At 38.8% G+C, this 21,546-nt stretch overlaps 1 protein-coding gene across 4 annotated transcripts in view; it reads right to left on the reverse strand.

Moving 5' to 3' along the window:
• MAPKAP1 (MAPK associated protein 1) overlaps positions 1–21,546 on the reverse strand; it is a 109,681-nt gene that overhangs the window by 46,976 nt on the left and 41,159 nt on the right. For all 4 annotated transcript variants that reach the window (XM_049831616.1, XM_049831615.1, XM_049831618.1 and 1 more), the window contains 3 exons: positions 15,229–15,401; positions 9,804–9,980; positions 1,210–1,319 (listed from right to left, as the gene is read on the reverse strand). In XM_049831616.1, the coding sequence (XP_049687573.1) occupies positions 1,210–1,319; positions 9,804–9,980; positions 15,229–15,401 (460 nt within the window). The remainder of the gene's footprint in view (positions 1–1,209; positions 1,320–9,803; positions 9,981–15,228; positions 15,402–21,546) is intronic.

Here is a 21,546-nt window from a genome sequence, read left to right on the forward strand (position 1 = left end):
ATCAAACGGCGCAGTCAGCTGGCAAAAGCCGAAACGTGCAGTTGGCACATCTGGACCGAGCCGCCACAGCCGAGGGTGAACAATGACTCCTGGCCAGCGGCCAAATTGCTGCAGACGCTGGCGGGTCTCATCTACAACCACCCCTACCAGCATCTCTCTCTCTCTCCCCCCTCCCACCCCTTTTTTTTTTTTTTTTTACGAGAATCAGATTTTCATTGCTTCATTCAATTGCTCTCCTCTGCCATTTTTTACAGCTCTTATCGTTCCCTTGGAATATGGCCTTGAGACAGCTCATCCGTGTCCTTCACTGTGTTATCTCTTCTAACTTTTATTAAAACTTCAGCTCTCATCTGAAGATAGCTAATTAAATCCATGACAGATTATACACTCGTTTAAAAACTGCACTGAACTACTTTTTCTAAAGAGAACAGGGTTTATTTTCTTTTCCCATAGTTAAAACTAAGGGTATATAAGGAGGTTTCATTCATTTACAAAGACAAGATCCTTATCTTTACCTAGTATATAGATAGGTTTATATTAAAGTTCCTTTGTTGCGTGACAAGACTCGGTGCAGTTTCTCACAGTAATTATTTCCTTGTTGCTGGAAAGATCTCTCAGCCTTATACTTTTGAAATATATATACTAACGTATATGTGAATGCACATTTACACCCTGGAAAAGCATTGCTCTAAAATATAAATGCAAGTACTATAAATTTTCTTTTTTTAAGTGTTGATATGTCTTAACTATGAAAGTACTATTTTGACAACATTGCAGAAAGTAAATTTTTCTTTTTCACTACAAGTAACAATGAATCCTTTAAATTATTTAAAATCATACTAAGCATCATTTTCTTACATAAATTAAAAGCGTACAAATGCTATCAAGGACTGGTCTTACTGTACTTCCACCCATCACCTCAAATTACCGCTAGCTGGACTTGAATGCAAATGGCTTTGTTATCATAAATAAATATTTGCAGTAATGGATATACTGCTCTGCAGCAAACATTATGCAGCTCCTCCACTGTCTGCTTTTTGCCAGTATCTAGAACACAAACCTGTGCACAGAACTGCTTTTGAGTGGTGCTGAAAATCACAATACCCACTGAAAAAAAAATTGAGCATCTTTCACAACAGTTAAAAAGAGATACAAAATATGCTCATGGAAAAACACCCTACCCTTCAGAAAATACGATAAATAACCCACCTGAGCCTCTCTGTGATCCCTTCCTTCTCTTTAAGGCCTTTTGTAAGATATCCTTCATGGTGACCTTCATACTGTCCACCTGAATAAGTGAGAATCCATGAGCAGCATTTCTGCAAGACAGATGCACACGCATTTTTACAAAATAATCATCATCAGGCAGCTCACTGCAATTTTCCTTAGTTTCAAGCAAAGGACTTGTTAGGCACAACAATTAACAAAGTTGTGCTGTAAAAGTAAGTTAAAAGGAGAAACTGAGCAAACTCCCTTAGGCAGAGACAAAAATGGATTGAGATTCAAGGTGTGTAAGGATTTTCCTAATTTATCTTTATTTTTGATCAATTTGTGTTCATCATTAAAAAAGAAAAATGAGCAAATGTACCTGCGGAGCTCCTCAACTACTCATTATTAAGTATCTGCTAGGCGTTTCACAGTGCATACAAGAGAAACAGTTTGCAATGTCATTTTCATACATGTCCCGATGGCAGATGTAACAAATCATTAAGGAGAAGTGGAAGAACAACACTCAGAAATAACAGCAGCTTTTCAGCAATGTTCATGTATGGCATTATTTCAAATGCAAGTAACGTGCTTTCTTTGGACACGTTTTTGTGACCATCACGGCACAAGATCTCCCAGAAAGGTTTCCGACAGCGGGGTACGTGTCCTGGCCATTGCCCGCTGGAGAGCCCACATTTGGGGAAACACCGCAAACAGCGGGGGGGGGGGGGGGTGTTACGGAAGGTACCGCCAGGCAAATACTGAAAGTGGCATCACTGGGGAAGCAGAGGAGATGACAGTATAATAGAAGAGATACTGGATTAATATATCAGCAAATTTTGCCCCTTAGACCTTGCAGTCAATCTCTGCTCATGTCAGTAGATGTCACTGCAGACAGTTAGCACAGAAATTTGAGAGCTGCTAGGCACCCACAGGGAGAGATTTGCACTGCATGGAAAAAAACTGTTTTGCAAAGCTATTTAGACAGGAGGAGGAGCTTTGTATCTGGCAACTAGGAATTTTAATCAGGGAGTAGAGCTCTATATGAATATCACAGCTGGAATATTTTTGAAAGCAACTGGCAGTGAAAAGCAATCCAAGCAACACAATTACATCATTAAAAACAAGACCATATTACACATCACTAAGACACAAACACTGGGAATACAAGTTTGAGTTCGGATCACTTCAGACGTGGCATCCCCGGCCCAGATGACGAAATGACATCTTCAAGCCCTCACCACACAGTAACACCTCCTCCGGCCACTGGCTGCAGCGCAGACCCGGTGGCCAGCGAACTCCCTGCCTGGGCACCCACTGGCCACCGGCTTGCGGTCCCGCAGCTCGCTCACGCTCTTCTCGTGCCTGTCGGAACGGCAAGCACACGCTGTCCCCTTTTACCCCGCTCACAGCACAGAGCTACCTTATTTACCCCCGTTAAGCTTTTCAGCTCAACATCATCTGCCAAGCGTGACTGGAACAGGCTGAAGAGACAGTCAAGAAATCCACAACGGGTGGTCATTTTTGCGTTACAAAAAATACAAAAAGCCTGCCACACTGTGAGTAAGGTATCGGATGGGTCTGTTTTCAGAGCATCCCCCAGCTCCTCGGGCAGCGCGCCCCACGGCAGACAGTCCCACAAGCCACTGGAATAAAACGGTGTTTCCTCCTCGTCAGTTGCGAGTTAGTCTCATCTGAATTTCATTCTCAATTCCCTTTGTTCCTGGCAAAATGAAACTGCCTAAAAGCCCCAAATTTATGTTCTCTAGACCATTTATTATTTATAACTCTATCTTACTTGTCTTCAAATATTCCCAACCTTTTCATGCATCTACTTTTTCCCTCTTTATTTCTGCCATGTGTTTAATACAGAAGGAGCAGAACTGAGCCCACTACTCCACATGAGGGAGTACCGTCCATGTCTGCAGTGGTGAGATTGCCATCCTCGGTACAGCCCAAGGATTCAGGGGGTTTGACTAATGCCATACAGCAATCAGAGACCTTCCTAAACTCTTTACTGGTGAGCAAACCTTCCCTTAAGCTGCTACGGAGCCCTGCAACATGCACGAGCACCGCACAATATCTTGCCTTTGCTCAGCAGAAGGGAAGTCGTCTGGGAAGTCGACCGGGAAGTCGTCCACCTTCCTTCCTGAAGTCATTACAGCTCTAGTCTGAACCGACCTGCTGAGCTAAATTTAGTAGATTTTTTGAAGTGAAAAACCTCTTCTACAATTATACTATAATTACAAAAAGGAAACTACCTTTGTGCTCTTATTTAAATGACACAATGTTTGCTAAAGAAAAGCCTTGCACACTGGACCCAACCATCAGAACACCGATTCAAAAGACATCTGGCGCCTTCAGGTAATTCATATAATGCTCTGCAATATGGAAAGAAGGTTTCCAGAGAACTGCAACCAAAATACAGGAAAATAAATTAAAATACTGCAGAAAAAAACCCCAACAGCAAAGGTGAGGAAAGTCTTCCAAAACCTTCTATGGCCAAAATTACTGCAGTCACAATTTTTTTTTTTTTTTCTTCCTTCAGTACAAAATGTTTTTCAAATGTGTTTTCCCACAAACAAAGCCAGGCTGCATCCCGGATCAGCCCCGCTTCCCGCTGGGCGTGAAGCAACCGACAGCAACCGACCATGGCTGACCCAGCTTGGGGCTGCTCATACCAACACGTATCTGGAACCTCCTGAAAATGGAAGATTGTCTTTTGATTCCTGACACTTCAGCTGCTAAAGAGCACATGCTGCTGTTGATCCCGCGCGCATTTCAGGCCATCCCGACTTGGTCGATTCTTCCTATTGAGCAGCTGGCCTGAGAACTGTCAGACTAATTTTCCTGACACTCTATTACTAACTCATGCCTGAGCCATGGCCATTCTTTGCCTCAGAAGCTGGATCTCATCCCAGAACAATCTTTAAAAGTTTATTTTACTGATCAAAGCAAAATAAGAAAAAGCTCTGTGTTTTACTATATTTAGTGTGCTATCCAGTGCGCGAGACTTTGGCAAGAGCAGTGAAATGTAAAGCGCACCCCGCATTTGTAAACTTTTGGATATTTGCTCTGGAACAGAGCCAGAGGGTCTGAAACGTCCGTCCCAGTTCAGACGCGTGATTCTCCCCTTCCTTTGCTCCGGCTCACTAAGCGTGCAGCGCTGTTTTTCTCTAACAATACAGCGCAGAACCTCAGTAACGACATTTTAGCACTCAGCAAACCCACAAATCTGCGCCGAGAGCAGATTTAAGCCCAGACCAAAGAGATTCTGCCGTCATCCTGGGGTCAGGCCAGCGTGTCAGAGCACATCTCCTGTGCCGCAGAGGAGGAGAAGCCCCGCGCCGTCCCCGGCGCGCTGGAGCGCTGTCAAACAGGCAGGGAGTCTTGGAGCCACCCCTCCGCACTGGATCGCCTAAAACATCATCAATCTGCTGCAAACCCGCCTTTATGTGAAAATAGCACAGTGAGGCTCTTCTGGAAGAAATACACACCCCAGCTCACCTTGCCAGCTTCCCGGTTATGCTCTGCATTGATAATGTGCATGGACTGTCCTCGCTCAACCTAATTCCAGCATATCCTTAATTACGATTATAAATTACACGTTTTAGCTTACTCTGCTAACGTGCGATACCTTTATTTTAAGTCAACACACTAGAAAACGGGACAGACAAGAAGATGCTATTCAATCAATTAAAACTGCTGCTTACAAATTGGAAGCCAAAGAAATTCCTTAGCTTGTATTTTCTGTCACTTTACAAAAACATACCTGGGTGACAAGGTTAAATCAAGCAAAGGAAATCCCTGGCACTTATCATCCACAGGCATTACTGATAAATTGTGCAGTGGAGGAATAAAGGATTACCTTCTGTATTTTTTCATTACACTTTTCTTTTGTTACAGAATACATAAATCCATTGTGGCACAATGTAATATGTATCATCGTGCTACACCTGTGGACGTTTCATAACGGCTGCCATGTCTGTGCAGTCAGGAATGATAAGTGAACCACCCGTGAATGTTAATGATAGTGATCATTCTGCGGTAACTTGGCTTTCCATCTTCTTTTACAGCCTCAGTGCTGGAGCCAGGGTGGCAAGGTTCAGAAGAGGAAAAAGAAAACAACAGAAGAGGCAAGAGCTTCGGCAGGCTGACGCCGGGGTGTTGCCTGGGGGGGGAAGATGCTCAGAGGCAGTGTGGAAACGGGCAGTGTCCTCTCCATGGGCTCTGTTTGTGCAACAAAATAAAACCCCAACACTTAAAGGACAAAAGGCTTCTGTTCTGAATGAGAAACAAACTTTTCCAAAAGCCGCCTTTCCAATCCGGAGCAATTTTTTAAAATTTATTTTCAATTTTTTTTTTTTTTAACACTCAAGTGGAATTTATAGCACTTAAAGCTTGCTGCAAAAAATGGTTGGCATGGTTGAAAGTGTCTGTGAATGAGCAAGAACGGTTTCCACTTGATCAGCACAAAGTCAAGTTAAGACTAAAAATCCCAGTTGACGCAATGTACTTAACTTAAGCTGGGTAATTTTTAAGACAAGTACACAGTGATATGAACCAGAATAACTATGCCAGCCACAATTTTTATTCTGAGCTCTAAATAATGTTGCTTTTGTTCATCTCAGGTTAGCCTTGGATAACTCTGGGCTCTTGAGTTTAATTGGCTATATTTTGACACTACTATAAGCTATCATTAGACACCCACCAAAGTCAGCTTCCTGCTCTGACTCCTTTCTTGGGGTCCTACCCCTCCCTATTCACTATCCTGGGAGCCTACCTTCTGAACTTTGGCACCTACATTAACTCTCTTGAATTTGCATTTTATAAATATTCTAAAAGATACCGTAAATTACCTACAACCATGTAAAAACTGGTAACAGGCCTTTTGGGGAGTGCTTCTGTAATCCAAGTAAAAAACACATTTCAAAGCTTTGAATTGAATTTGTAAGTGTATTATGAAAGCCTGATATTTAAAAAATGTTTCAAACCTTAATCTATCAGGTATAGCAGAGGTGCTGCTTTGAAAAACACATATATAATAGTCAAAGCAATTTAAACATAATATCAAAACAGAAAAAAGGTGCTACAGAGCAGAGGAACTGTATGCCAAATTTAATCTGTGTGCCAACTGGCAGCTGAGCTACAACTCCTAGAAACACCATTAGATCGAGTATGTCAAGTTGCGATAATAAAATTTCCACGGGAAAAATCCCTAATGATAGTACAGCCTTACTTTAAGCTACCTTTGCTCAGAGTCTTTCAGGTATTACTTCATCATCTCAAGAAGTCTGCATTTACATGAATGCAGCGCTTTGTTTGACTCCTCCTGACAAATCATACTCGACATCAAAGAGGACTGTTTGCGAATGCCATGTTTGACATTGGACAAAGTACTGCTTTCCACAACAGACATTTTCCAAAAACATAACTCGCTAGACTAATGGGCAGTTAGAAGCCAGAATGACTGCCCTCCGTCTTCTCCTTGTGTAACTTTGCCAGAGTCCTTGGAACTTGCCAAATTCGGTCATGCCTGCTTAGCTTGCTCGACTGATTGTGCCAGAAAAGAAAATAAGACACAGATGTATTTGAGCTCTTTGAGATGCCAGTAAGAGAGACAGCTAATGGCTTCATTTCGACCCTCCCCTACCAGCTGGGCACAGGTGGGGGGATAATGAGGTCCCTCTCCCTAATCAAACTCAATTATTTACTACTCTATATAGCCACAAAGACATTCACATTCAGCTCAGAATATAAAATGCACTGTGGGCTACTTCCAACCACCGCCACTGGGTATTTATAACTAACTCAAGTGGCTAAGAGTTTGCCTTGGCAGGAGTTTAAGTGTATAAAGTTCTGCAAACTGTTTCTGCTCAAACATGTCCTGCTGAAACGGGGTCCCTGGCAAGGTTCCATAACTGTCAGCTCAGTAACTGCACAACATCTGAAAACATATCCAAGATGCAGGATGGGTGAAATCTGAAATAAAACACCATGCTTCATCAGGAAGCTTCTCAGAGGCATCAACTTTTTTCAACAGTGATTCAATATTAATAAACATTACAAGTCACGAGCCTGACACAGCAGCAGCTGAAATACTTCAGCATGAAGAGGAAAAAAAGAGATGCAAAATATAAAAACACAATTACATGCACTAGTAGAACGACAGGGAAGGAAGAAGATGTAGAATTTACAACAAATCCCTACAAAAATAAGACAGCACACACACTTAAAGTCACAGAAGTAACAATCTTTTGATCAAGTGATTATCAAGTATTGTCTATTCTAGGGGACACATTAAAAATTCTAATTTAACTCTATTTACAAATAACTACTTACACAGGAAGTACAAGCAATTTCGAATTAACATGTGCTCTCAGAAAAGCACCACTTCTTATGATGCAGTTCTCCTATTTCTAATCAGCAGGACCTCCAAGTTAGAAGGAAGGTGCTCACATGAGCCCAAATTATGTTAAAGCATAAGGTTTCACATTTCTTTTGCAGGATTTGCAGCTGGACCTTAAATCCTGCTCAAGCACCAGTCAGAGAACTGCTGGCCAGGCCAGGGTCCTGCTGAGATCTCTGGGCTCCACACAGGAACACTGGTTCCACCTCTTCCAACCTAACATCCAAAATCTGAGACCAGATTTGTTCATTGCATTTAAAATACCAATCCCTATTTATGTACTGAGTACAGGCAACAGGAGTTTAGGTAGGAGGCAGTTGAGAAAGAAAGGGGACTTTTTCCAGATGAGAAATCATCAACAATTTAGAATCTTCTTATCTGGTCTACCTGCAATAAATGCTTGTGATCCTTTATGATTGCATGGAATTAGAACAGAATTTTATCTATATGCCTGCTGGTATTTTTCTGGGGATACTGAAAATGCAGGATTATCTTGAAAATAAAACAACCATAGAATCATAAAATTTTTTAAAAAAATCAAATTCATGGCAATAGCACTGACTCTAGAGAAACGGATGCAGGTGAAAGAGATATTCCCTCTTTCAGATAAAACACGCAGCATTCTTCAGTCAGGTGGAAGGCACTAAATATTCTGCAGTTCCACAGACAGAAAAGTCAGTTGCCTGGCTCAACTGCGTGACTGTAACCTGCATAAACCAAAAATGGACCTTGTAAAAGGACTGGTGAGACTGCTTCATTTCCTCCCTGTATCAGCTTCCACATGACTGCATCCAGTTCAGCACGGCTGAATATGCTTACCTTGAACAACTTATTTGTAAATACTGTGGACAGAATATTTTATTTTCCAGTGACCTAATGCAGTGGAATAAAGTGAATGGGCCTTTGGGAAACACACGTGGAATTTCTGAAAATTTCTTTCAGTAGGGTGCTTTAGAACATCTCCAAGAAACACAGTACACAATAAAGAATATAAAAGTGTAATTAAAGAGGTCGGAATTTTCTTTTAAATGTCTGATTATTCAAAACTGGAAGCAGCTGTATGGCTATGAAATGTAAGTAATCCTTTATAAATTAAGAAATGCCCAATAACCAAGAAAACCCTATTAGAATTTTCATTATCAAGAGATCCAAACATGAAATATTTTTCCCAAGTAAGAACTGATTTACACTACTAGTATTTTGTTACAGTAATTAAGGCCTTCTGATGGTATAAAAGATTTTTCAGTCACAAGTAAAGAAAAAGAAAAGGGATCAAGCACAGTAAATATCACTCAAACACTAATTCACTGACAATGAAATAGCAAATTCTTCCTGAGCTACAAACCTGAGAGCTTCAACGTTTCAGTGGCGGATGGGGTCTTCCTCTTCAAAATTCTTCTGGACTGTAGATTGGCGTGTCCAGTCCTATTCTAACTGGCATGCTTATTTACTGGTCACTTCTCTACTCAATCACTGCATTGTTATTAATACACCCTGCAACTATTTAAAATTATTTGCTTTTCAGTCCACTGACCAGTCATAAAATGCAAGTTTACTACTTTGTCTGTCAGGCTTTGAAAGAAGATTTTGAAGGCTCTCGTATGTGGAATACCCAAAACACCACGAGTACACTTTTTTTTTTCCTGCTAAAATTCAATACATTTTCCCAAAATATATAAAAAGTCACTAGCAAGATCAGTTCTTAATACCTGTTGAAAAGGGCTCGGCATATCCAACATGAATAACTTCATGATTTTAACTCTCTGAAGCTACTATGTACATTATTTCATTTATTATTCAGAACATATTTTTCATGAATAAGCAGCATGGCTGGAGAAAAATGAAGATTATGAGCTCAGACTTTGTGTAAATTCCAAATATTTACTAGCGGGAGTGCATCAGTTCAATGTTCTCCACTAATCATATAAAGAAGGGCTTATTTTCTTCTCTGTAGTTTTAGACTTCCAACGATGGGCTCACCCAAGCTGCTGCCAGCAGCTTTTACTTTCCTACCTGCCTCGTGACAAGCCCCGGAGCAGGGCATCGTCTGCAGAGAACCGCGAATACACACGCCCCCTGAACTTCGCTAAATTCAGATGAAGAAAACTAGAGAGGAAAAAAAGATGCGGAGGTGGCACGGACACCCAGATGTTTCCCAGTGACTGAGAAAGTTAGCATCCATACTCACATGCGCACAAAGAGCGACTGTTTCGCTGCCAGGCCGGGAGAAGAGTACTTTTCAACCAGCGCCAGAGTGCTGAAGCCAAACTTGTGAATGGGCTCATTGGAATCCAAGGGTGGAAAATCTGTGTCAACCTCACCGTCATCCTCAGCAATATGGAGACAGTAGGCATTGACGTTGTCGCTGAAACAAAGACAAAACAAGTTTATTCAGGAGGGAAGCTAGACAACCAATTCAGTTCAGTCGATCAATACCAGTCACTAAATGCTGTAGAAAACAAATCAGCGGACACACCTATTACAGGATTAATATACTTAAAAGCCGCTGATGGCACACATATAAATATGTCCCAACAAAGTCCCAACATATCTTGCTACCGCAACCATGTGGTAATTCAAAACAACCCCCAAAACCTCAGAGTAAAGCAGTGAGTCTTACTTAATCATTAACTGAACTGCGAGCAAAATACTGACAGCGATTAAAATACACTAAAGTCTATAAAAGTTCATGACTTCATAAAGCTGGAAGTAGTATTTCTCCATTTGTGAAAATGTATTTATTTTACAGATAAAGACCATTACATTTTAGAATTAAAGACAAACCAGCGGTGTCTGTCTGTCTTTCATAGATTAAGCAACTGTGAAAGTTTACTGAATGTAGGCTTGAAAAGCAGAGAATGCTCTCAGGCAGGTAAACAGTGCAATGAACTACAGGAAAAGTAAAAAGTCTGTTCAACACAGTGGCAATGATTAGTAGAAAAGCTACCTTTTCTAAATATCTAAGAAGTCCAGTCACTAAAAGCCGTTAAAAATTAGTACAGACAAACAAGCAGGACTAAGTGACACAGAAAGTTTTCAACAGATACAGTGTGAAGAATATGAGAGAAAAATTTAAGCCTCTGTCTTTCCACATATGAAAGCCCATAGGGAAATAGTTACCTATATATACCAAACAGGTATTAATCACATCTTCCTAATATTAAAATCCATTTCAAATGTTAGTATTGAAATTATTGACCTGAAAATAAGTATTCTTTCTTATTGCAAATCCGCCAGCATTCAGGCATTTTCCACAGCCATGAAGTATGGCCTGAATGTTCACATGGCAGTGTGTTTCTAAACTCTGCAGTTTAAATTTGGAGTTTTAATTGCATGATTGATGCTTAAATTAATTAATTGCAAAGTGTATGCTAATTGTTTAATTGGTTGCTTGATCTATATAGATCATTTTTTGAATTAAATGAGTTGATTTACAAAGTTTATTGATTGGATGTGACAATGAATTATTTCACTGACTACCTGATTTGCAATTTTCTCAATTAATTCACAAACCTTGGGTTACAACTGTGCTTTACTGAGAGTGCTTAGTCCAGGTGATCTATATGCACCTTGCCATGACTAAGACATTTATTATATAAAACAGGTAATAATGATGCATTACTATTAACATAAGCTGTAAATTTGCTAACAAAAAGGTAATCCGGCGATGTTTATCACTATGAATTTTGAAAATTCTGCAATACTATTAAAGAAACTTTCATGAGCCTCTGGACTGTTATAAAGAACTGGAACATTGCTGTAGAATTAATTTTTAACTTCTTCAAGAGCACTTAAGTAACTTTTAGGGGAACTGGTGAAAGGTAGCGCTGGGAAGAGAATTCCTACAGCACTAGGGCTCTGACAACCAGAGAAAGCCTACAGCTGGGAGGCTGTGTGGTTTGCATGGTTGCCAGGCTTTTTAGGAACAAGCTAAACAAAAAGGCTGCGAATAATATAGATACAGCTGATCCTGCTTATGTAATGAGAAAGACTTGGCATGGGTTTTGGGTCCTTCTCTTATTCTATTTAGATTTCTGCGAATACGGACACCAAGCTCTGCATGCTCATTCTGTCCAGTTCAATGTAACTCAAAAGTCACCCCACGCTATGAGACTTTCCAGTCTGACCAGTCACCTGATGCCCATCTTCCCACAGCTGTGGTCTGTGCCGTAAACTACTGATTTTCTAACCTATTTGTTTGACAGAATTCTTCTGTGTGTGCACTTAAAGCTCCGTATAAATAAAGTTAACATTTTCATTTGGTACTTGATACATTTGCATAATTCTCATTAAAGCTAGAGGAACATACAGACATGCAGGCAACCGAACAAATTCAGTGCAGTCTCAAAGCAATCCAAGTGCCAAAAAAAGGTGGTGGTGACAGCAACTTATCTTCCATCAATTATACTGAAAATACATGATGTCAGTTGAATCCCATAAATTAAAGGGGTTACAAATGTCTTCAAACATGGAGTGGGTTCCTGAACATTAACACAGATTAAGTCACAATCTGTTGAAAAAACAAGTCCAACAGGTAAAACTGTTCTGCATTTTGAACCTCCACCAGGATGAGATCAAAGTCCTGAACTTTAGGCTTCAAATTACGAGGTTCAAAGTCTTGAGAATCCAAGTTTGCTATGGACAGAATATAAAAGTTAAGTACAACAACTGACAGATGTAGTAGCGTTCTTAACTTGTAAAAATAGGAAGTTTATTTGAATTTTGCATCTCACTATTAACTTATTCCTAGAAAGGGATTTTGTTTATTTTTTCAGGCGGAATCATTACAGCACATCTGTCAGTGGTTGGCAAGAGAATGGTCCACTGGGTTATGACCAAAGTTCAGATGTAAGAGGCCAGGAACAGGGCTGCTAACACTGTCAGTGGTTCCTCTTATCAAGACACTGAATAGAGACAAATATAATACAATTGTAATAAAAAAGGCAGCCTAACTGAATACAAAATGTTCTCAAAGCTGTCAACTAGTACTCACTCACTTCAGACTCTTACATCTACCTTTTAGGAAAAAGAATTAGGCAGTAATATATTCTTTTCCTAAAGACAGAGGGATTGTTTCTCCTAATTACAAAGTCTACAACCTCCTCATTATTCTCAAGTTGTGTTACTAGTAGGTACATTTGTCATTCTGCATGCGTTGTATATCAGATTTGAAGCATTCTCTGTATGTCTTTTAGTGCAGTGTCACAATGATACCAATTTTCTCTTTTTATACTCTAAACTGACTATATCAGGAATAAACAGCAAATGCAGAACGTGCAACCTACACAAGCTCTTTCCTTATTTGGAAATGATGAGAATTAGTTTACAGTTAAATCAATCCTTGCTACAGGACTGGCAGTCAGCAATGCTAAAAAAGATGATGGAGACATGAGAAATAATTAACAACTACACGAGAAAACAAGCTTGTTGGAATCTGGAGGCTCTGCCCCTTCCTCTTAAGCATTTCTACCCAGGTTCTCAATTGCTGCTGTTAGACTGTTGTTGGGAACTCATGCCTCCAGTATTTATTTTATTATTTCTGTCCTGAGATTTGATCACATTAGACAGCCTCCTTGGTCATGATCACTCTTTGACACATCATAACATCTTATCCTTCAAGGCAAAGAGTGAAATTCATTTCCTTCCACTGCTGATTTTTGCTGTGGGCAATGATGTTTCATGGAATACCTCTACTCACGGGTGTTGTTCCATTTGAGATGTGTTGTGCTCCCGAAAAATATACGTGTGTCCAAAGATTGGCATTAGTGGTGTCTCACTAAAAAATAAGCTAATCACACACAAAGGATACTTTTTTGAACTTATGATATAACGAACAGAAATTAATAAAAGCAAATGAAATGGCACCATCTGCAAATAATTTTATATTTCTTCTTCAGTGTAAAAAAATGACAAATCAAACTGAAGCGTTTAACCTCTGAAACATCTCATATGTCTGTTGAGAAGAGCTAAGGGAAATCCTATATCCAAGGCAACAATATCCATGAAAATGTTTTCAAGAGGGGCTGCTTTTCTGTGTTGCTGCATATCTACTGAACAGAAATCAACTAATCCTAAAAAACGGCAGTTTAAGGGACCTCTTGGCACCTCCTTTTCCCCCTTACAACTGCGCTACAACAGAAGAGAAGAGTATTGAGTCCGCAAATACTTCTGAAAAATGTTGAAAGAGCAAACTGTAAAATTCAGTACCAAAGAACCCCAAACAAACATTTATCAAATATTCCAGGAACAACAACAAAGAGAAAATTGGCTCATATAGAAAAAACCCAAACAAAACGGTTAACCTTCTTTGCACCGGGAAAGTCACCCACTAGAATCTGTTACTAGTAACTCTATAATAAACCATTTTAAGTTCTTATTTTATGTTCTATGACCCAGCAAAAACTGAAGTATTTTACAGAACTGTTTTAAAACCAAAGTTACTCAGATGAGTGGCTCTGAAGTACCTGTTTTATGTACCTTATGTCACCTACCATGATAAAGTAACGGCTCTTACTAAACAACACTAGTTCTCCAGCACAGCAAATCCAATCCATTATTTAGTCACAGAAATCTTAGGGGCAGAATTCTTTCACAATGAAGACGTAAGCAATGATTACCAAAGATACTGAAAAACCCATTGATTAACTGAAGCTAAAATTTTTGAGGATAAGACAGATGTTGCTCTTTACAGTAAAGAGCCAACGTGACTGAGGTCAAAGACTTGTAGAAATTATAAAACGCTGCATGACAGTGGTTTTTTAATTGAAGAACGCAATTTTATTCACAATTTCGAAGAAAGATGGTATTTATTTTCTTTTCTGGAACCTTATTTGCATATCTTTATGTTAGTGATATCTCCAGGATGATAACCTGGAGAGGACAGCACCTTTAGCCTGTATACCTGTCAATTCTTAGAAAACCAGAAACATTTTAACATGTGTATAATGAATTGAAGTCTTTATGTCAGCAAAATGACAGCAGAAAGCAAGTAAGTGATAATGCTGAAGTTCTATGGCAGAATTCTGACTTGTTTTCAGGTGTACTCACTATGGCTAAAAGCTGTTCTGTGGTTTCAGGAGAACACTAACAGTACTTCCAAGACACACTGTCACCCAGTACAGCAACTCCTCTCTCTATGAATCTGTAGGAGGAACCGGTACCGCGCAGACAAAACAGAGTCAGGATCTGGGTACCTTCTCTCGGGACAAACGAGAAGGAGTTACAGATGAGTTCTGGATTTTATGTGACATCCTTGTGAGCTTAGCCATTAAGAACACTACCAAAATATAGATAGGATATAAAATAAAAAACGTCTCCGTGACACCAAAAGAGATAAGATTTATATTATTTTTACATAAAGCATTTTGAAATTATGATTCATTTACAGATTCGTGGTTTCATATGCTTATCATTATACAGTACCCAGTAGTTTAATTGAAAGAGAAATGGATATAGATGCACGTGTACTGCTCAAAAGGAAATACTGATAAATGTGTAGGTGGTTTCTCTAAGATTTATCTATAAAAACATTGACATGGCAATCCATTTTGTTATGCAAAAAGGCTGCAGAGGAGAAAATTAGAGATCAAGAGGTAGTAAAGAAAGAACATTACTTCAGTTTTGGTTCTCGTCCCTCACTTGTATATTGCCAGCATATTAGTCCAATCAGGTCATGCACCTTGGCATTTGCTATCGTCACAACTGTCATGGGCTGTAGTTTGTCTTGGCTTGTGTGCAGTGGGAGGTAGACATCAATTTTTTTGGTTGCCGTTGTACCAACATGACCCTGTCAAGAAAATATATTTCATTAGAATGTATTAAAAAAAAAAAAGGTATGACAGAGCTAATACAAAATCTGGTGCAGATGGGATTCTTTTCAGTAGAAAGATTAAAATACACTGCTACAACTTAAAATTGGAAGAAGCTTGAACGTTTAAATTCCAATTCTTTCACTGCTGCTTAATGTATCTGTAAAAATGATATGAAATATTTGGCAACGATTTCACAGATTTCCATAAAGAGTCTGAACTTCGCTGCAAGATCCCATATTCTTGCGGGATCATAAAAAAAAAAAAAAAAAAAAAAAAAGGAGGCGGGGGGGGTAGGACGGGGAGAAAGAGAGAACGGACAAGCCTACCTAAAACCTCAGACTCGTTTTTCTGCCAGCATTTAATACTAGCATTACCTTTGTTTCTACGTTTCTTCTTTCTTCTGTAGTTCTTTCCCACTATTTGAAAAGCTCACTTCCCTCAAGTGCAAAACTACCAACTTACCGTGCCTTATTCCTCCAGCTAGCACTCCCTCTCTGGTACCCGGGCACAGGCGAGGCATCTTCTGCGGCAGTACCAAAGCAGCCTGTCTCATCACCAGTTACTCTAGTTCTGGGACACGCCAGAACTGCCAGTGCTCCTTGCTTTTCAGCGTTCTAGTTCCCCTCCAGCTTTAGTCTGGGACCCCTCAGCCTCCCCCTTCCCCTGCTGCTATACAAAAAGGAGTCAAAGGAGCTCACACCCGGATGCGCAATGGGATAAACCACAGGGAAACTCTGAGCATACATAAGAGGGGAGACTGGAGCCCAGCCAGCACATTCCCACAGAAAGGAGGAAAAGGAAGAGCCTACCACAGCTGGCAGTGGTCTACACACATAAATCAGGGAGACCTAAACTGGAATCTCAGAGATGCCAACAATTCAGAGACAGTAACTGTAAGCTCAGAGCTCAGGTCACAGCTGGCCAGACACAACATCCAAGGGAAATCAAACCAAGGAACACAACCGAAGTAGAGAACTGTGGCAAAAATGAATGTCGATCACACGTGGAGGTAAAGATGACGTTTAAAAATAAACCTTAGGCTTGACCTTGGTTTGCCAAGAGAAAAACAATATCACACATACAACTGAGCCATTAAACTATTTTGAACTATTTGAAGACAACCAAGAAGGATTAACTAATACTGGGTTTTATTGGAACTCACTGTATTAAAAAAAACCAACAACAACCCCAAACTATTTGGGACTGTAGAGATTAGCAATTAAACAAAACATAAAATACATAGCTACATAAAGATCTATAAAGTTTGCATTACAAGAAAAAAAAGTTTAATCTACTGTGGATAGGACTGCATTTTTAAACCAGTAATCTTTTAAGCAGACAAAAGATTGTACATCCTGATCCCCTCTTCAAAAGCACCCCTGATGTAACTATATATCTCTATCTATCTCTATACATACATGGGCCTTGAGAGAAGAAAGTACTATTCAAATTAATCACTCGGAATTCTAAGTAACAGAATAAAAGGATTCAATACTATAAATCTATAATGAGAGTATAAAACAGGGAGTTAAATGCCATGTGCTAATTTCAATATATTGTTAAAAACCATTTGATCCTTCAGTGTGATTATAAATTAGAGAAATAATAGGAATTTAAAGAATAAAGTTATTCATACTAGCATAGCTAAAAGTATTATTAAAATCCACCCAAATATAATGAATTTGTTTTTTAAGAAAGCATTTTTATAGTGCAGATGCCTCCTCCTTCCATGTTTTTAAGGTAAGAAGAAAATGGGTTTACTCATTTAAAAGGAAATGTTATATTTGTAACAGAATATGGGACATTCCTTCACCTTGTTTGGATAAGCCTTAACAAGCCTTTGGGTGTGTGAGCGTGCCTGGGACTCTGACACACCACCCATACCCATGGCCTTATCTCACCAAGGAAATCATTAACACAACAGAACTACAGCTGCTAAAAAAATAAGGGGGTTTGTATTCTTTCTTTCTCCTCTTGCTTTCCCACTTACAGGACTTAAGGAGAATTAAGTTGGCATCAGGTAATGAATCACCACTCTAAGCCTATCCCTGTCTTTGCCCAGGTGCAAACACTAACCAAGAGAGTGTAGGAACACGCGTGAGGCTTTGGGCATCATTCACGTTATGGTCATGACTGGAGATACCACCCAGAACGGGAGACCTGTGGTTTCAACTACATTTGCATTAGAATGAGTAAATAGCAGTTATCAAGGAAATTAATGTGACTCCTTGGCACGCAAAGTTAGTTACATATTCAAATCCAAGGATGGCGGAATCATAAGTAATGCTTAGTCTTGATAATGGAAAATCCAAGAAAAATTGACAACCAGACGCGAGAGTCGATGCCAAGGTTACAACCGATGTACACAGCATAAAACCAGAGAACGGCCGAACAAGCCAAGAATTGAAACTAATAACCAAAAAGACCAGACTATTCCCTTAGCCACTACTACAAGTACACACTATTTTATAAGCTCATAATCCAATAAACACATGTATGTATAAAATAAACACATTCTAGGAACCCTGATCTCACAGCTATCACAAGTAAGATAGTAACTTCCCTGGGTCTGCCTTTCACAATGCTTCTCTTCTTTGTCGTACACTGTGCTGTTGCTTTGTGTTTGTTGTTTTTTAAAATAAACTTTTCTTTGTTCTTCCCTATCTCTATATCTCCTCTACCTCCTCCAGCCTATTTTTACTGTCTTGCTTGTCCAAACTCCCTCCATTACTGATATTCTTCTTCTCTTACTCACAAACTCTCAGCATGAACATCAAGATGACAGGTGACCTAAACCAGAGGTAATTTGTACACTTATCAGGATTCCAACTGCTCTTTGAGCAAGGGGAACAATACCAACAGCAGCAGTACTGGGAAAATGGCTCAAAAGCATCACTATTATACTTGAGATCTTTGAGAGAGTTAAATATCTTTATTAATTAAAAGGGCTGTAAAACTGATTGCCATGAGATACTAGAGAGAGGCTGAAACCTGAGATTTGGAAGCCAGTCAAGACCTTCTATTAGTAATGAGAACATTCGTTGTCATATTATGTAGGAAACATTAGTATGGCCTATAAACATGTGGGTCAAGGCTTAGACTGATCAATCACCAAGTCAAAGGGGTCTGGAGGAAATCTCCACTGTATTTATTGCAAATTGATGATATTTGTTCTGAACCAGCATTAGAAATCCAAACAGTCAGGTACCTGTCCACAGGACGGACTGAATCCATATCCTTAGTCTGGTCCTGCAAAATATTAATTGTGTAGGAAGTCCCACAGAGCTCAATTACTTATCTGTGCAAAGCTTATTAGGTAAGGATTTGAAGGTGGTGGGACTGAATAAAAGGGATCCAATTATTTGTCTCAGTGGCCAAGAGTCAAAGACCTAGCCACGCTGGATTTAACTAGTAATAACTTGTGGGTTTTAGATGGTGCTTGTAGTCTCTTCTTTGGGAGGAATCATTCAGAACCAGATTACAGACACTACCGGAAGCATAATTACTTCTTTCTCCCAACTAAAAATTGTATTCCAACTGTAAATGCTGAGGAGATCCAGAAGATAAAGTACAATTACCTATATTCAAAAAGGCAACATCAAACTTTATTAATAGATCCTGTATAAAATTCAATGGAAAATCTATTCAGGGCCAGGGGCCCTACCATTTGGAGTTTCCTTAATAGCCTCCAATAAATCTGGGAAGCATAAAGGGGCTGTTAAATTAACATTTTCCTGATCTGTCACCTGTGGCATAGTTAATTTGTCAAAAAATTCTTTTAGCTTGTCACTGGACACTGTATATTCTGACAAATGAAGTCTGGAATAAAATTGACAAAATATCTCGTTAATTTTCTAGGAAATCACAAATCTGATTCCATTAAGCTTTTATTGTTAGAAATGTTATATTCCACCAATCCTTTAAGGAAGTGAGGAGTAACTGGATACACAGAAAACATACAATAAATCACAGAAAATTTTCTTAGTATTTTTATTAATGGATTCTCTTAAGGCTACCTAGTGCTCTCCTACAGTGTGATCTTATGAAAATTTCCGTTTGCTATTTCTATAGCATTTTCATCTCACTCAAAGTAGAGATGATGTTTCATCATCTGCAATTCATGGGAGGAAACATGGCGCTGTGCAGTGTACACAGGCTTGAAGAGGCAAAAAACCAGGGATACTATTTTCCAAATTATTGCTAATGTGGTGTGCACATAAAAAAATCATTTAATTTCTTTGTATTTCTGTTTTCTCTATCACTGTCGTCACAATTCTTGGTGGTTCGCACATCACAGCTCTTTGGCACATTTACAGCTATTCTTTTCTGCTGCTGTTCCAAGAGCTGCACAGAATTGTGTCCGTTATTTGACATTGCTGAGAAGTATAGCCTCCTGAACTCACAAACTTTCTGCTTTCTATTTTTATAATTTAAATTAAGCAGATCAATGTATATTTATTTATGCACTTTGATAATAAGCAGCGGCTAAGCTTAGGCAAGTTATTCCCATTAATAAACAAGTATCTTCTGAAAGAATAACTTGGTATCTAAGACTACTGCTCCTGTGAATCCATGCTTCTCATGTCTAAAATGAAGACAGCCACAAAATAGTACAGTAATATTTGCTGATATATAGTAACAGTAGTCGGGCTAATTACAAGAACATAAGTAGCACCACATACATATGTTGCTGGTACTTCTAGACACAAGAGTATGAGTGAAGGATATGACAGGCAACTCAAATGATGAATTTTCATGGATTTTCCAGGATTGTATTTGTGAGCTGTGGTGTTTAATTATATAAATACTGGTTACTACAACTATGACAGGAAAACTGCACGTAGAATGATCTTCATTGGCTACATATAATTTTAGAAATATCTGTATCATTAAGTAATATTCTGCAGTAAAATGAATATGCTTTAAATAAAAGCACAGTATGTTAAATTAAAGAAAAAAAAACATATTTAAACTCTATCAATTCTTTCAACACAAGAAGTCTCTCTAAGATTTAAAATCAACTTTTAATCAAAGTCCATGAGAAAAATATATACATCCCTCCAATACCAGGTGATGTATATGTTGAATAGCTTATTGTGGGGCCACTAATATTCTTCTACATGATATAGGAAGTTTGGTGCAGTCTGTCCATCCCTAGGACAACTTACCCCTAAACATAGTTCTGAAGTATCTGCATAATGGGGAGCTAACGGAACAGCCATTGAGAAAAATGTGTACGCGGTATCCTTCTCACTTCTGATTTGCTTCACTGCACACCACAGCAGAAAATTAAAACAAAGTCCATAAACATTTCTTAGAGACAAGTGATTAATTTTTAACAATAATAATTTACTGCATCTTCCTGTACAATAGAGTTCTGTGACTAAATGTTATATCACTTTAAGATTAGATGTTCTAATGATATAATGCAAAGATTTTACTGAATCATTATTTAGTGGGAGTCATAAAAACCTCTTAAAATTAATCTTTCATGCACATCTAGCTTATCCAAAGTTAGCATTTAATTAGATGGCCTTGGCACGAATGAGCTTACTACTTTATTTGCTCAATCAGTATATGTCTCTTCAGTAATTATAATTAATTCAAGTCATTGACTCACCTCCCAGCAAACAATGCTAAACATTAGACAAAATGGAAACAAATGCTTATCCTTTTCCAAATGTAAAATGTCTTCTCACTTTTAAGCCCGGTGAAATGTTTTTTTGGTTTAGGTGACAGGTTATTTAATATACTTTGTAATCCAGCAATCACCTCCTAAACATAACTTACATATGTATTTAAACAACATATAGAAAATACATGAAGGGGAAAAAATTGAAATATATTAACTCAGCATTTACAACACAAACAAAAGTTCTAACAGATTAGAGCACAGATGTTTATGGCAATACAAAGGACTATATTTTTCTAAGACGACCATTGAAAAGCATCGTTTTCTAAGATCTTGACTTAAAAAAAAAAATTTAGAGTAATTATTTCTTCATCCAAAATAAGTGGGAATAAAACAGTCAGTCATATTTACTCATAAGCAAAACAGCTTTTGAGGGGCTGAGTAGAAAAGGAAGGGTTATCCAAAAAAAAAATAAAAAAAAAAATATT

Source organism: Accipiter gentilis, chromosome 29 (genome assembly GCF_929443795.1).
Source record: "Accipiter gentilis chromosome 29, bAccGen1.1, whole genome shotgun sequence".
NCBI lineage: Eukaryota > Metazoa > Chordata > Aves > Accipitriformes > Accipitridae > Astur > Astur gentilis.